The 17,607-nt window shown below is 41.7% G+C and overlaps 1 protein-coding gene across 1 annotated transcript in view; it reads right to left on the bottom strand.

Annotated features, from left to right (window-relative positions):
- The window catches only part of LOC146254541 (ephrin-A2-like), a 95,276-nt gene extending 78,173 nt beyond the window's left edge, over positions 1 to 17,103 (bottom strand). The window contains exon 1 of the mRNA XM_084675996.1: positions 15,772 to 17,103. Coding sequence (XP_084532122.1) covers positions 15,772 to 15,911 — 140 coding nt within the window. The 5' untranslated portion in view covers positions 15,912 to 17,103. The remainder of the gene's footprint in view (positions 1 to 15,771) is intronic.
- Positions 17,104 to 17,607: the final 504 nt, after the last annotated feature.

Consider the following 17,607-nt stretch of genomic DNA (forward strand, 5'->3'; position numbering starts at 1 on the left):
GGGGGGGGGGGGCAGAGGGAAGCGCAACCATACCCATGTTTTCCTACTGCTTTGTTTGTGTTGTGTGTGTCTTTGTGAATGTAAGAAAGACCGGTAGTACGAGTGTGTGTCTCTGTGTGTGTGCGTGTGTCCGTTGAGGGCCCGACAGTGGGCTCCGGATTAAGAACTGGAGCAGCCTCTGCTCGGAGCCACTGTGGGCACACCCCCCGACACACACACACACACACACACACTCTCCACAGAGACAGTTTAACATGTCTCCCACTCAAACCCAGGAGGGGACAGGCTGAGGATAGCAGAAAGACTTTTCAATGACCTTTCCAAACACAACCCCAGCACCAAGAAACAACATGCTGGTTTCCTTGAAATCTATAATAACATTTAAAAAAAAATGTGAAAACAATCTGGGAATGTATTTTCAATGTCTCGGTCGAGCTTTCCCAGTGTTGAGACTTCTGGCTGTTATTCGGATCACGCTGTTTATACAGTGAAAAGTTTCAAGAAGGTTATTTCAATGCCCGAAACATGACCTGGATAAATCCCTTTTTCAATTGCCTAGGATGATCACAAGAGCACTTGGCCATGTAATTCAATACAGCAGAATCTTATTGCCCCCCCAACACACACACACACACACACCAGAAAACACTTTCAACACACATATATACCAGAAAACCCTTCCCATACACACACCAGAAAACCCTTTCACACTCCGCCCCACCCTCACTGTAACCCTCCCAACATAAGCCACTATCCCCAACTCCATGGATGGTTCAGGATGACCAGCCAAGCGACCTGGTTCAACTGACAAGCCTTAGTTTCCTCAACAAAAACCCTCCACTTGAACAAAGCCTTCTAAGCTACCCTGTCTGTGCGCGCTCCCCTTCCCTTCACCACCCACTCCTCAGCCCCCCCCCCTCACTTCAGTCCTCATCTCTCTAATTACACTAGCGAGGGTGTGGGTGGGATGGGGGGCCGTGGTAATACCGTCTGACCCCAGCCATTTACTTTCAATGAGAAACTCCAGTTAATTGCACCTTGGGCGGGTGGGATGAGGTACAGTAAATGTGCGTTTACTATAAATATATATATATACATATATATGTGTGTGTGTGTGTGTTTGTTCGATAGCATGTACATGCGTGTTTCAGTGTTTTGGGGTAAAGGGGTGGTAGAAGTGTGTTTACTGTATGTAGGCATGTATGTAATATAGCATGCATGTGTTTGGGTGGAGGACGGGGGTGTAGAAGTCTGTTAAAGGTGTGTGTGTGCATGTAACATAAGTGTGTGTGTATGTGTGTTTGGGGGGGTGGGGGGGGGGGACATTACTCGACCACAGTAATCCTTTTTGTTAAAGCTAATGTGGCAGAAAAGACCCTCCAAGCGCAGTCCCTCTCGGCCCGGGTTAATCCTAGTGTGTGTGTGTGTGTGTGTGTGTGTGTGTGCAGCGGGCACGGCGCTAAGGGTTCCTCGGCCCGCTGCTTCTGAGGATTCTCCAATTACGCCGTTCCAGACCCAGATTAAAACAGTCCGCAGAAAACCGTGTAATGCCTCCTTCTTCTCAATCTTATCACTCCTGCTCTGAAGCATCACCCTCGCAGGTAAAAACATGCACTGTAACCCAAGGCATCTTCCTTCATAGTTTGTTTTAGGCCAGCAAGTTAGGGTTTGGAGTGAGGGTCTAAAGAAGGGGTTTTGGACTGCATCAGTACCTGGTCTGCCTTCATAGAACCTTAAGCCACTCCTTCCGGTGCTTTCTTGGACTGGAGCCCTCTTACCTGGCAGGTGTTTCAGTCCCTGACTCTTCGTGCCCAACACAGATTTTACATTGGCTCCCACTACTACTTCAGAGATCTTGGAGAGGAGGAAAGAGTTTAGTCTCCTCGTGTCTTGGAGAGAAAGCTCAACTACCATGCACTTTGCCCCTAAGATTCCGCCATAAGCTACCCATATTTCTCCACGTCGGCAAGCTGTTCTGGAGACAATGTTTAGCCCCCCTGTGGGGAATGGCTTGGGTGGGTGGGTGTGTGTGTGTGCGTGCGCGAGCAGCGGCAGAGCTTCAAAATGGCTCTGGTCTCAGACTGTGTCCCCACCATGGCCAACATCTTGCAAAACCCTTTTCACTAGGTGTGGTTATGAGCAGCAGTAATGACCCATGAAGCTCTCTCTCTCCCAGGCCCTACTAATGTGTGCCGGCAACACAAAGAGGCAATTCAAAAACACTAGTTATTTGGACTACGCCTGAGCGGGCAGTTCTTTAAACCGCCAATACTATCTTTTGGAGTGGGGAGATGAAAGAAAGAAAAAGAACAGAAAAAATGTCACAAATCTATTTAAAAAGGTGTACGGTCTTGAGATGGAGGGTAATTTACGCTAACGATGTCACCAGGTGCTGACATGGTAAAGCTGCAATCAGAGGATTTTCTGTGGCGTAAACAAGCACAGTGTTAGCTCTTTAGACCCTGTGGCTGGGTAAGTGGGACGGCAGCACATTCAGTGAGGTTTAGGCGACAGGAACAGAAGTATGAATACATTAAGAGGTTATCTCGGGACAGCAATGGAGAAACAAACTGACTGTTATACAAGATGGCGCCGTGCTAGTAGCAAATGGTTCCTGCAATTCTTTCAATGATACACGATAATGAACACTTAAACAATATTGTTCCTTTCATTTTTTCTTGAAGTAGGTGGTGTTCTTCTAAACATTTGCTACAAATCATTTTGTTTGCTTCACTTACAACATCTTTACAAACAAAACATTCATTTAAATGGCCAGAAATGTGACTATTGTGTTTGACAATACCAGGATACAGAATAATACAGGCAAAAAAAAGCCAATTCCTCTTTTCAAATGTGTTTGAGTACACAGTGAGATTTTCATGTTCAATAACACATTGTTTTTGTATTTAAAAAAAAGTTTTTGTTACCCTTGTGGCCACAAAAAGATGTAACGCATATACCGTTTAGTGTTGTGACAGGATAACATTTCCTGTCAACACTTGAGGACATGAGGAAAATAGGATATTTCTATTCAACATTGTTCCATTCAGATACATATTTGCAAAAGGAATGGATTAATGAAATGCACTTCATACTTAATGGATCAGTTTATAGCTATTAAAAAAGCGCACAGGTTGGTAAAAAATAAGAAAACAAAATCTCTGTTAATTACATGCCGTTATTCTTTGATGACCAGTTAATACCCTCCAATTTTAAAGGAGTCTGTTTAGTTTCATTACCAATAGGTGGTACATCACACTCATGGTCCTATATTGCCAGCGGACAATGATGAAAAATAACCCAGGCTCATTTATGAATCTACGCATGGCTGCATCTTAATAATGACTTCCATTCATTTACGACCCTGAACAAAGAAGTGGACAAAATAAACAGATTAGTTCCAAGCAAGATCCATTAAAAGGTGCGAGAGAAAAGTATTTATTTTACCGTCCGTGACGCAAAAAAGCGGCCAAACAAATTTGGCATTTCATGCATCCACAGCCGCAGGGCATTGAGAACACTATTGGAGAACACCGTAGGCGAGGACCGGATTGGGCCACAGTCAGTGACGTTTCCAGCTGTGTGGATGGTTTGCGAAGGGTTAAATGAAGGTGGATGCCAATAATGAGGAGGTCCCCTCTCAGTTGCTGGCATCCCTTGTGAACCCCTGAGCATCTGGCTGGCATGGGGGGGGGGGGAGGATGCCCACACCTGACCTCCTAACGAGGTCTCGGATAGTTTCTGAGGGATCTCTGTCGTAATTAAGTGTCAAGGGACGGCCGGGGTCACACAGCAGATGAAGCTTGCTTCAAAAGACAACACACATCCTGCTCTGAAGGCCAGCCCCCTGAACGTGGAGCAACCGCCATCCCAGCTGTTTCGTACCGTGCGAGAACGTGCTTCGTACACTCTGCTTCTTACGTCAGGTGGGTGGTCAATAGCACTTTTTGAACCAGAGGCAAAAATATTTGAATTAAAAAACCTCAAAATCAGGAGAGAATACCGAGTAGGAATTAAATGAAATTGCTTGGTGTTCTGGATACACAGCACAAACAAAGCATTTAACAGCTTTATCTCCATCTCCAGGCTTCATATAAGTTCCATATAGACACACTACGCGAGACTCGTTTGAAAACGTGACTGTAATAAATGTCATTGATAGTTGGCTGAATGAGCCTCGATGGAGTACATATTGACAGCTGTGGTCTGTGAATAGTGCTCTCTGGCCAGCCAATGGCCTTGCTTTTATGATAATCAATACCTTACTCAGCTTTCAGCTGCACATCATCCAGTGATATAAATGTAACCAAATTAAGGTCATTAGATTGCATACAGCTGATCAGTGCACTTACTAATCAGTCATTAAAATGAAAAGCCATTTCCCGGGATAATTCGTTTTTGTGGGCCTGACTAGATTGCTGTCAGATGGGTTGCCGCTGTGTTGACTGCTGAACTGACAGAGGTTCGTAACCCCTGAAGTTAGGAGAGAGGGGGAGCGATACAGCCTTTTCAGGACTCTCAAAGCTGAAACACATGGACCATCACTCTTTAAGAGGTGGCGCCCAGATAGTATTTCAAGATCTCGAGGCTTGTTGTGGTGGCGTTCACCAGGAATGATGCCAAGAGCCTTCTCCTCCAGTCAGGAGACAAGGGCCCACTTTTGTGGTCTCTACCCTTTTTATGGAAGTGTTTGGGGGTAATTGTTTTATTTTACAATATTTGACAGAAAAGCATGTGGCAGAACGGTGGGGAGAGACGGTTGTTGACGATTCAGCTAGGATGAGTAATCTCCACACTTTAAGAAAATCACGCTGACTAGCATCATTGTAAAGCACAACTGATGGGTTTTAGGGGCACTACGTATAGACATCGTTTTAGACACAGATGTAGACCTTGCTTTCATTTGAGCACCTTCTCCCCCCCCCCCCCAAGCTTTCTGGGAGATCTTGAGAGCCTTGGTTAACCGGGGAACAGCAACCCTTAAGAACCTTACAGGGCTGCTTCAACCACTACATTCTCAACGGGATGTCACCCCCCACCCCCACACCTCAGGATCTTCCAAAGAGATCTTCCACGGCGATTCTTCCTCTGCCCCACAATGAAGCCTCCCTCCCCACTTCAGCCAACTTTAGCCACCCACCTCCTCCTCCTCCTCCTGTTCCACCTTCTCCATTAGGACGACGGCCGCAGAGCGGAGAGTTGTGTGAAGAAGCTCAAAGCCTTCCAGAGGAGAGTGGCTTTTGAAGGATAAACCCCAGGATTAGGAGGTAGATCCCTTTAGGTTTCTCCTGTGGGCCCCCACAAAACTGGCACAAAGGAGGATATCAGCCCTTCTTTTCACAGCTCATCACAGTAACCGCCCCCTAGCCAGATTAGATCTAAAGTAGAGGCGAGGGGGAGTACCGGATCATTCCGATGGAATTGGACCGATAATGGAAATCATGATAAGGAGGGACTGAAACGGTCCTCATCTTAATGGATAGAGGCTATGAATACTACTGTGTTAAGGTGAACCATCAAACCTTACGATGAAAGTGGAAAACGTTTTATGAGGGCGGGGGGGGGGGGGGGGGGATATATAAAAGGTTGGTGTGGGACTTCACTGCTGAATAAAAAATAAAAAAGTGTTAATCAACCAAGAACAAAATGTATATTCTACATTTAAGGAAAACTTAACTTACTTAATTACACCGGATATTACTCTGAAAATATTGCTTATTTTATCCTTTTGAGTGTGCTTGTTTTTAAAGTGGTGCTAATCCTGATAAAAAATAGGACGACAAACCTTAAGCAACAATCCCTAATACCCTTCTAACAGCAAAGTACCTCTTCTGCAACTCCTTAAATCACATCGACTAATTAAAGAGCGAGCCTGAATCAAACAATCGAGACCCCCAAGTGTTCTATGACATTCAATATGGAGGTCACTCGACAACTATGTGTGGGCGCATTAAGAAAAGGTGCCCTCCCTCAAAGAGCACCGCCTATCCTCTTGTGTCCTTGCGGTGTCCAAAAACACACCTTTGTTTTGAGGGGCCCATAATTCGGCTTAACGGTGGGATGAACAAGAAAAGGGAGTCCCTAATCCTATTAGCGTTGCACCTGAGCTAGAATGGCTAATCCTGTTTAAAGTGACTACACAGACTCTGTAATCTCCTCCCGTATCCTGATGTTCAGCTGGCTTCACTGCAGCCCCGAGGTGAGACTGCAACTTATCATCACACAGTAGCCAGGCCGCACAGCAAAATCCCATCGCCTACCTGGATTACCACTGGATGCAGTGGTTTCGCACAAAGTCTATCAAACAGACACACACACAGACCCTAAAAAGCCTAAACTGTAAGGTATTCACATTCGCTAACCCATACTGTGCTGGGTGTGCATGTAGATTTGTTGAGAGGAGGGAGGAGTGGCTGCTTTTTCTTCAGCACTAGAAATACTTTGGGTGGAATTCAGTGTCTTGTGACATTGAGTAAGTCATGTTTAAATTAAAATGTTGGAGGACAGTGCAAGTGTGTTTTGCAGTCCTCGCAATTAGCGACTGCAAACTACGTCCATGAGCACTCGACGTGTTTATGTTCCATTCACCGACACAATTCTATACAATTAAAAGGGTTTTTTCCAACCTCGCCCCGTCCTAAAAGTGAGAAAATGCATCCCAAGCAGGCCTATCCCAAGCCTTAAATTATGGCAATTCCCTTTGCGAGCTCTGTAACCCACTTTCAGAACTCCTTGCCCCTAGTCATAAGATTCTAGCGCATGCGCAACACCGGTTGTTCCTGGTTTCTATTGTCACACCAGTCATGTTCCCTCTCCAGTTACCGCCACTGTCCTCGTCTTCAAACAGTCTTCAGCTCTCCACAACCTCCCCCCTTGCTACTCTCCCCTCTCCTTTTCTCTCTGTCTGCCTCTGAAGCAGCCAGCCTGCTAACACAAAGTCCTCAGTCAGGAGGTCACCTCCATTAGTTTCCCTGTGATTCAAGACTTTAAGGTGTCGCTGGAAAACTCTGAAATGTCAGGTTCTGGCAAACCGTGTTTGATTGCCTTTGTGCAAGAGACATTACAGGAGTCTTGCCGCCCTATTCTTCGGCAGTGACCGGGGGTAAGGCCGGAAGAGTGCAAAATAGAGCACAGATTGGCTACATGTAATGCTCAGAAATAAAATCAGTTCGTTGATATCAAAGGCCCGTGCAAAGCTGACGTCACTTCACACACGAGACTGCATCACGGTTCTAACAGAATTGTAAACCTACACAGTCAGCCAAGTGAAAAACTATCCTTTTGAGCAGCTCAAAGCTCCTTACCATCCTTTCTAAAATTGTTCACTCATTTCAGTTCACATTCAGCTTACCCGGATGATTAAATTTTTAATAAAAGTTGAGTGTCCTAATAAAAAAAATCTTGTAAACTAGATTCTAATTTCATTCCATTTATTGTAATGGTAGAATGATTGTAAAAAACATGCAATGTAAATTTTGAGACTTGAAGACTGAGACACCTTGGGTGTCCTGTGCCAGGAAATCTGAATGATGGGAAACCATAATCTATCATTATTCAATCATTATTATCAATCTTTAAGAAAATAAATTGCCATCTTAAGGAATTAACACAGAACACCAACTAGGTCTGAGATGTTGTTTTAGAAGGGTGTAAGAAGCAGATTCACTTACAGCATGCAGCTTGGGTAAAACCACAAAAATGTTCAAGAACCTTAATACAGGCCTTTTCTACGTGCGCTCGTTGTAATCATACTAATGTAGGGAGCAGTATGTAGGTTCCATCTGGCACAAGGGTTGGACATTCTTGCCTGTAACTGTACTTTGTGTTCGGGACTCTCCTAGACCATCCGCCTCCTTCCCTCTCCCAATCCCAAGACTCCACAGACAAAGGGCTTTCTTTGGACCACGTGAATGACAGGCTTGACATGTCTGCTATTCAAGAAAGAGAGCTCCCGGATGGCTTGGGCGCAACGCTACACTTCTTCACTGTTTTTTCCCCCCCTCTTTTTCCCCCCTTTCCATTCTTTTCATTCCATTTCCATCGTCCCAAATCTCCAGTTGTTTGAAGGTCAAAGCTTACTGCGCACTGGTGGTACAGCAAATCCCTCACCCCAACTCTCGACTGGAGAGCGCGCCACGCGGGCCTGAGACATCCCTCGCTCCAGCTCATCACGCGGCCGAGCCTCGCTAAAAAGAAACAGGTGGAGGACAAAAAAGACCCGGCCTGCTCAAATCCATGAGCAGAATCAGTCAAATGCGGGGCAGGATTTTTAAAAGAACTGAACAAATAAACCTCAAAAACGTATACTAGTCATCGGAAAAAAAATTCTGTAACCTATACGCCACGTGCAAACCCAGAAGTTGCCAGCGACTTGGAATGTCAATGTAATGCACTTTGTAAAATTAGATTTATACGATGGAAAACCCCTAATAGCAGGCAAGAACAGTAAAACAAGCCATTCATTAGCTTTACAGTGGAACAAACCAGTGATAGGGTTTTGTGGTAGTAACACACCAGCATAGTTCAAAATGCAGTGGTACTGAATGGAAACTGCTAATTGAACTATAATGTCATGTTGTTGGTGCATTTGGATACAAGCATGTAGGGAGTATATAAGCAGCATATTGGAAACTGGTGGAAAGCATAGAAATACAGTGTCCGTTGAACTAGCGATTACTGCAATGGCATTTTTACAAATCTCTAAGTGGCATAAAACTGCTCTGAGAGTTGAGTGCTATTAAGTGCTTTAGTCTTGTTCTAAACATTTACTATATGGGTAAATACAAGGACCTTTTAGGTCTGTTTCATCTCAAGAGGGCTGAAGTTCTCTCCTAAATTAATGGTTCTCTTTCGGATAACCCAAATATTCCTTCACTCCGAACTTGCATTGGATAACAATCAGAACTTCCGCCATCACTGCCAAATTTGCCACATTCTTTCACTACTACTACTACTTTAAGACATTTTGGGATCCCAATAATTTGATACAAGGATTGACAATATGCCAAGCAAAACAACTTTCAACGCTTAGAATTTATGTAAAATAATTTTCTGTAAAATATTAGATTGTATATAATTTTTTATTGAGAAAGAAAAGTTGCATTTCGGTTTGCACTCCCATTTGTGAAACAAAAATATTTTGATCTTGTGTTTTAAAAAACTCGATATAATTTTTATGTATATTCTTTTACTGTATATATTTTCTAACAACCTAAAATTTAAATCGCCAGAAGAACTGTCACTTTAAAATCTGTATCAGTCAGTAGTAATCAATAGAAGAACAAGTATAACTGGGACACAAATATATTTTTAGGATGGTATAATTGTAGCTAAACAGGCAATGCACGTTAGGAATAATTTACGTGTATTTTTAATTAGTACCAATTTCTAAATTGCGACCTTAACGGGTAGACCATTCTCAATATCATCCTTCAATGTCCTTTTCATGAAGACATTATAATTTACAGCTGATGTTATCTGAAAAGTACCACACAGATCATTTAAAAACGTGCGATCCCCAGAAGATTGACTAAACAGAGGTTAATCTCACTGCCAGGCTCAAGTCCAGCCATCTCTCTTTGGTTCCCGTCCACACGAAGCTTTGTATAGAATTCTTTCCATTAAAGTTGATGTGAAACAGAAGTACACCAAGAGGTCTGCACACAGATACCAGTACCTTTTTGCTTTGCAGAGCATCCGTTTCTTCTTCAGTTCTGAACCAACAAACACTGGACTTTATCCCTTGGTAGGAATGTTAATTTGTTTCCACAGCGTCATATTGTATCAATCAAAACAGTATCAAGCCTAGCGTGACATGGTGAGATGGTACAGACTCTAGGACTGCGCCCAATGTATACTTGCATCTCTATAGAGTGCGAGAACACAGTAAAGAGTACAGGTCATGGCCTGTTAGACTTCATATTATAGTTCCAAGAACAGGGGATGCTCTTATCAAGGCTAAGATATCCTTTTTGGTCCGGTGAGAGGAATGGATTTAGATGGGAAAGCACTTTCAGAGAGAAGTCGTAAAATTCTTACAAGCAAAATGCAAGGTAGTGCCGGAGACACCATCTCCTTGACCGGCTCCATTTTAATGTGCTCCCATGCACGCTGTTATTACTGTACAGTGTTACCTTTCCATACACTTTCCATTCTCATTCAACCATGAAGGTTCCCCATTAGTACACCATGTCTCTTCATGATTGAATACAGCGAGCCACACAAGATAGACACAAAAGTGCCCCGCGTACTTTTCGCTGGGTAAGTACTGGGTAAAAAACAGCATTATAAAACTTCATAAATGAGGGAGCAATGAGACATTTACCGGAAACGGGCTAAAATAGCTTTTTACTCTCTGAAGAAGCATGTGTCCATTACAGTGATTTCATTAAGGTTCATTTGGAGAGAAAGACCAAACGAGAACCAAATAAAGGGGTTGTGGAGAGGGAGAGAGAAGGAAGAGCACAGTTTTAATATGCTGTGTCCATGTACATTTGCGTCAATAAACGTAAACTATTACTGAGGATTAATTAGGGGAAACGCTGTGGGTTCTTTTTTTCTTCTTTTACGAGGGTCCATACAAACTTACCAACATTTATATTTGTCAAATGCTCTGCAATGCTTTTACAAGCAAGGAGCTATTAGGACATTTAAGCAATTAACTGCTAGTACTTTATAGTGTTTGGTAGAGATGTAAAACAGAAATAAAGATTCATTTATATACATTGCACGTCAATCCCATTAATGTTATTATTTATTGGAAAGCCTAAAGAAAAACATGTAGGCTGTAAAGGATTTAACCATCATTATCTAAAACATGTCTGTAATAGTTTTCTTGGGATTATAATCCCAAGAAGTGATCCTTCACCAGTAAACTGGAAGTAAATCTTTCGACCATGTAAAATTATTCTAAAGTATGATAAAATAAGACAAATATCATAAAAACATTTACGGAGAGGTATTCAGAATAAGAATTTTTGTTCGGGACACAGGATCGGTTTTATCCATCAAGGTTATGTAGCCTGATTCTAATTAAATAATTCACTCACTTGATTCACAAGATTACTAAACTGTTTCCCTTTTGTCCTCGTTTTCCAACTGTGTCATTGTAGCTCCAGAGCACCTTCCAAAGTTCACCGTTTCTCAGTTCTCTTGGTACACAAGACTGTCTGTATTCAAGGCTTGAATGTGGGTCAAGCATTAAAATGCATGAGAGGCGAATAAGGATTGATGCAGTGTTGATACTCTGCTAGAGGGATATTTACCGATTGATTCCAAATACATAAATCAAACAAGGAACCATTGGTTGTCACCCATGACCTTATGAGACCATTGCAGAGAGAACAAGTTACATAGACCAGATTGTCAGTACTCTGCCTACTCCCTGTGCGACAGGTACGGTGTTTTCCAGTTACGCTAGGTGAGAATAATGAGGTGGGGGGAGGTCACAAGAGGTTGGTGACACACTGATTTGGAAGACAGATACCAGAGTTACAAGAAACTTGCTTTATTTGTTCACGACTCACATTTCAGACAGGATACATCTACAACAAATGCAATGTTCCTAGTCTGAAAGAGCTCGCCCGAGAGCAGAAAAAGAAATTGCCGGACTAAGCCTGGAGCACTTTCAAATACAGTTGCTGTGTGGGACAGCTACAGATGAAATATTAGTCAAGGTAATTTACTCTGTAAGGTCAAGCTAGCAGTTACTACTGTGCAAGTGTCGGAACATTGGGACAAAGAATATAAACTATCCCAATTTCATTGCGTCTCACATTTGCACAATTTTGATTAACACTGGAAATGGATGGTTGTGTTCTAGCAAATGAGTCAGACTCTGGGCTTTCACACTGTCAGGGTCATTTTATTTAATGAAGCTTTGAACCAAGATTACTGATTAGTCAATTCCTCTTTCATATCAATTGCTTATATAGATATTATGCACCAACTTTAATCTTTAATGAGATGTTGGAGCCCTTAGATGTAACATTGTGTCAAGCCATTAATGGCCTACTCTGAGCTAAAAGATGGATCTGTGTGAGACTTTAGCATTTTTATTATGAAATGAATATAGTCATTGATATTCACATTGTTAAAAATAAATACAAAAGATTAATAAACCCCCCCCCCCACACTATCCTAAACATCAGCGGTACAGTCATAGGACTTGAAACTAAATGAATTCAAGAACTAAATTAATTGAAGCTCTAGTCTGCATGGCACCACGTAACGGCTGGCTAAAAGGGAAGCAGTGTTTTATGTTAGTGATTGCTGCGGACAATCTTTTCATTTAATCGAATTCTCCAAATAACGAGTAATTATGCTCTCCGTCATGGAAAACTGCTTATTTCCCATTCCAGAGAGGCAGATGAACTTCTATCGGGACACAGATCATTCTATGTACTTTCTCCACAGTGTAATCCACAACCATCACTCAATTAAGTCACTGAGAAAGAACTCTTGTCCTGGCCCAGATAGTATAATGCTGCACCATCATGGGATCAGTCATAGTTTTAGGGATCTCAGCAGTATTCACTAGAGTGGTTCACCCCCTTGTCGTGTATCTGTACGAGTACATGAACTGTTTTGTTTTTCACCTGGTTTTGAACCCAAGTCATGTTTATGAGGAGATGGAAACATCAACTTACTAAATTAACTCCATGTGTCGCTCTATAAAAAATTAAATATCAAAACACGGGGAAGAGAAAATCGCCATCCCAAAATACCTCAAATTAATAACGAGCACATCTGGTGAACGAAAAACTGTGGACTGACCCCCAAAGTACTAGTCACCGGAAACCAAAAAATGAGTCTTCATCTGGAACAGGGGTAGATTTAACAACACTATGTTTCTATCTACAGGAGGGAACGGGCTAAAAATCCTACTTGAGAAACACAAAACATAGTATTGTGTTACAACGCCTTAAAATATTACTACTTCGCTACACCTCAGGTACTAATCCATAAATCACAAACACAACCAGCCATTAAAATATATCACAGAGACCATCTCATGTGGAGCGTTACCACATTACACTGCCAACAGTGTGTGGAGAGTGAATAGTGAAGACAGCCACATGCAGAGTGTTTCCTTATTTAACCTCTACATTCACAGTGAATATATCCATCTGTGAATGTGCTATCATCTTAAGAGTTGTGTTTTGCAACACTGCAAATAAAATGCCACTACATATATGTAATATACACATAGAGGCGACAAACATGCAATTTTAAACCCTTCAACGATGGCAGTTATTTGCAGTGTACTGGCAGGTTATGCCACCATTTTAAAGTATTTCAAAACCAGTTCAGTTTAAGAAATTTCCAAATTAATTTGCTTTTTCGACTAAGCCAATAACGTCTGTCGATACCCAACGACTTCATGTTTGCAATTCAACTCCACGTTAAGGTAATATTTACCTGTTCAAACATTATTTGTGGCCAACTTTAAGCATAGTCTATGTCAAGCTATTGTTTCGGCTGTCGACATACCGAAAATGTCTCCCATCAATGAATGAGAAAATGGCGGAGCAGTAATATCACCAGAGCAAACACGATGCAACGCCACCTAGAGGGAACCACAGTGAAATCAGCGACTTCAAACTAACGACTAACTTCCAAGGTCAAACTTCCAAGATCAAACCTTCTGGAAGGTACTTCATGATTTGGGGAAATGGTCTGTCGGTCACTCACTCAAAGTTTGCCCTCAAAAATCTCCATGTTTTCCAATAACCTAAGCAAATGTAGGTCAGGGGGAGAGGGCCCAATATATCATGAGAGGAAAGAATACCTTGTAATTTATTGGGTAAACATCCAGCAAATCGCTGTATCATTGTCAATTGTAAGCAACTTAGACCGTGAAACAGAAAACTGCATTGTTAGTTTTAACAGTATGAATTCTACAACATCCTAGAAACCACATTTTAAAAAGATAAGAACCCTACAAAAACTATGGGATTGCAAAAGTTAGATGGCCATTCAACCAACTTACAAGTAGAACTATTCAATTCTGTGGCGGCATTTAATTTATATCTAGAAATATCTTATATTTGGATACACAGTCAACGTTTAGGTTTAGTTAGAGCGATAATTAACATAACGTACACCATAGGAGATGGTTTTGAACAGGAATGATGTGAACTAAAACATTTTCAGCTTTCAAAGCACTCCTTTAAAATTGCAGGAATCTACAGCAATGGTCGCCTTGTACAAAACAATTATACTTCACTTCTTAGGATGGCATTACGTTTGTATCTGTGCATCTCTGAGAAACGTGAATGTCAAAAAATATTCAGGATTGGTCTTTAAAATAAACTTCCCCAATATGTAGTCACTGAAGGCTGGGGCAGCAAGCAAGAGTGCATACACCTCATTGAATCACTACACAAGCGTGTTGCAGTTTGTAATATGGGGGTCACCTTTAATCTCCAAGGCCCGCTTAAGGACACTTTTCTGAAAAACCTGTCCAGAGAGCTGATCTCAGCACTGAATAGATAACTGTCTGAACACTGTCTATAGCCAGTATTAATACCCACCTAAAGTTTAGTCATCAAGTCAGAATTGTAGTATAAATCCCAGATTCATTTTTCTACGCAAGAGACCTGGAACATTCGAGTAACACACATTCTAAACTGTTTTGTTGAATTGCCTTCTTTTGTTCAACACCCCTTTAGAGCAGGAAGAAAATACTTTGTTGGGCTATCTTCTGCTCCAAAAAAATCATTTTGGGGGGGTAATATTCTGTATGTTCGAATGTGGAGTCACCAACACAGAGATGTAGAACAAACTTGATTCAGTTGAAAACTAAATTTAGCATCCCAACAAATCTAATTAAAGTATGAAAGGGGACATTAAACTCAAAATACATTTCAAAATGAAACATTTGACCTTACATGTCAAAGACCCCCAGAGGCAGCCCAATGAAACTCCTGGTATTATTTTGTTTAAACAAAGATATGCTATTGAGCGAAACTGGTTGTGTTAAAGTGGAATGCAGACATGGCTGTCAGAGAAATTGGCGGTTGGTACAGGACATGCTTACACTCTAGGTGTTTAAAAGAATGTATTGAAATACATTTCCAGGATAAATAGGGTCATAAAGCATTTTGATTAGGTGTTGATACTCTATTTGACCAAACAAACAAACAAAAACACTTTGTCGTAAATGATTCTTACTTCAACATCATTCGTGAAAATCTCTTCACTTAAAAACAAGGTGTAAGGTGTAACCTAGGCTATAAATCATAGGAATAAATATGAGAAACTATCCATCTTGTAACTGGTCGGCTGCATGCACCAAAGTAAGGCAATAATTTGAGACTAAATTGGTTGATGTTCAGTTCAGAGTTGTCCCTTTAGCTGAAACTAGATGTCAGGGCTACGTGTCTCAATGGATGACTAACCTACTGCTCCATTTCCTTATAGGAGAGTAATGCTTGATCAAATGTGGCATTTAAAATGTTGCTTTTCGTGTCTTGTTATCACTTTTTAGGCTACTCCGCAAAACACAGGTCACAGGACTGAAAATGATGAGAATTCCTAGTAGTACCAAAATGTAAGTATAACCATCCACTATTTGAATGGGAAAGCAACGGTTTGTCGGTTGTTTCTGAACATTTCAGGGGACTGTGTTTTGAAGGCCTACATTCACTTAATAGCCCACTAAAACATAACGGGAGGGTCGGTCGGAGTATTCGTTTTAGAGTTTTTAACTTCTATGTGAGGCAAGGATATGTGACCGAAGATGTTTCTAAATAAACTACTGTTCCTTACCTGGGATTGGTACTGTTCCAGTATACTGCATATCTGTCGGATATCAGCTTGCTATCGTCCGCCAATACAGCGACCCAAGATAAGAGGGCAACAAGGAGAAGCGTCAACTCCATTTGATAAGTTATATACTTCTTGTCCATTGTGGGCAAAATGCGATGAAAAAGCTGCGTCCTTATAAATGCAATTATGAGTATATCAATACGATTACTTAGGCTATTGATATTGCTTTTCAGACAGGCTAGGCATGATGTTCTCCAAGTCCTATATGGTTACTTCCAGTTCACGTTCAAATTCCAAGTTGTTTTGTCCACTCAAACTGAAAATACACAACGTGATTTCAGACTGTACATTCCCATTTGTGAGAACATGAAAAAGTCTAATCAGATGGAGCAGTGAGTTAAACTTAATTATCATCCATTAACGTTTCATTACTAATTCGATGTTTGCGCATGCTGTGTGCTCAGCTTGCTCTGCTACTCATGAACGGTAAACTTTTCCTATAACTATTACAATCCATTTTCTTCAGTTGATGTGATTGACGAATGAGGTATATTCTATACCCTCAGAATGAGACATTCATCAAATCAAGTTGAGTACTCGGTGAAACCAAAGAAACTGGCGTTTGTCCTTTATATCCATTCCTCTCCAGCATAGGCTACTTTTGAAAACTTTCCTTGGCGTAAATCAGTCAATTCTATCCAGTCTGCAATGTTTCTTTCAGCATGGTAGTAGCCTAATCGTAGTTAATTATAGTCCTCTATTGCAAATATTTGCAAGAAAATTCTGTCCATTCAACTCAACGTTTACAGGTCTTTGACGTTCACTTAATTTCTAATTGCCAGTAGCCTATAATTCAGTCATGCATACGTAGTCCCCGCTCCTTCGAACCACACTTAAAATGACACGATCCTGCAATTGCATACCAATCCATGAAGATCTAGGTGCACGCAAAATGTCCAATTTTCCTTTTCAGTCGCTCACAAGCCGACATTGAAACTAAAGTCATTTTCCGTATGCAGATTAATTTCCATTTAAGACAAAAGTTGGCAAAATAACTTGCTTTCTTGATTACGTTCTCTTCTCGTCCTTCTTGTGGTTTCGCCGTTCCGCTGCCGAAGCATGTAGCGCATTCACAGGGACCGAGCATATAAGGCAAAGTTGCACTGCGATTTCTACCTGCGTTGTTTGTGGTTGCTTCGGAGAGAAAGATTATCCTGCTTCATGCCCAGTGTCGCGCTTCACTCTCCTCAGTGTGTGGTGAACAGCCCGGTGAAGCCGACATTATTTTTTTTTCCTTTTTTTTGAGTCACGGTGGTTTTCTCTCGCGCGTCCTCTCCCTCCTTCAGCACATGGCTCGCTCCCTCTGGCTACACTCAGCGGTCTCTCCATTCACCCCGGTTCACATAGCGGGGCGGGGCTGCGAGGAAGGGGGGACTGCTTCGGGCCCCTTAAACTTTTTGTACTCACGATTCAAGAACTTATTTACTATTTACAGAGTTTTGTAAAAGATAACTGTTATTTCAAAGATCATTGTGTCATATATATTTTTGGTACCATAACATACTTTTTCCTGGCAGTAGCCTAATTTTTAGGTTTACACCTTTTGAAAAACTATAGGCCTATTGATCTAGGCTTATATCTATTTATTCCTTTACGTACCAGTAAATATTTAAACATTATTGTGTGAGTGTGTGTGTGTTACATTCATATTCACAGTGTCCCCCTAGTCACTGAGCATGTGATCTTCTTAAACTATCCTCTCACGGTTTCTCTGTTATTCCTCTCACTCTGGTTCTCTTTCAGGTGGCTCGTCTCAGTCCGTGTGCAGCGCTGAGA

The sequence above is a fragment of the Hypomesus nipponensis genome, chromosome 16 (assembly GCF_054491055.1).
Source record: "Hypomesus nipponensis isolate SF chromosome 16, ASM5449105v1, whole genome shotgun sequence".
Taxonomy (NCBI): Eukaryota; Metazoa; Chordata; class Actinopteri; order Osmeriformes; family Osmeridae; genus Hypomesus; species Hypomesus nipponensis.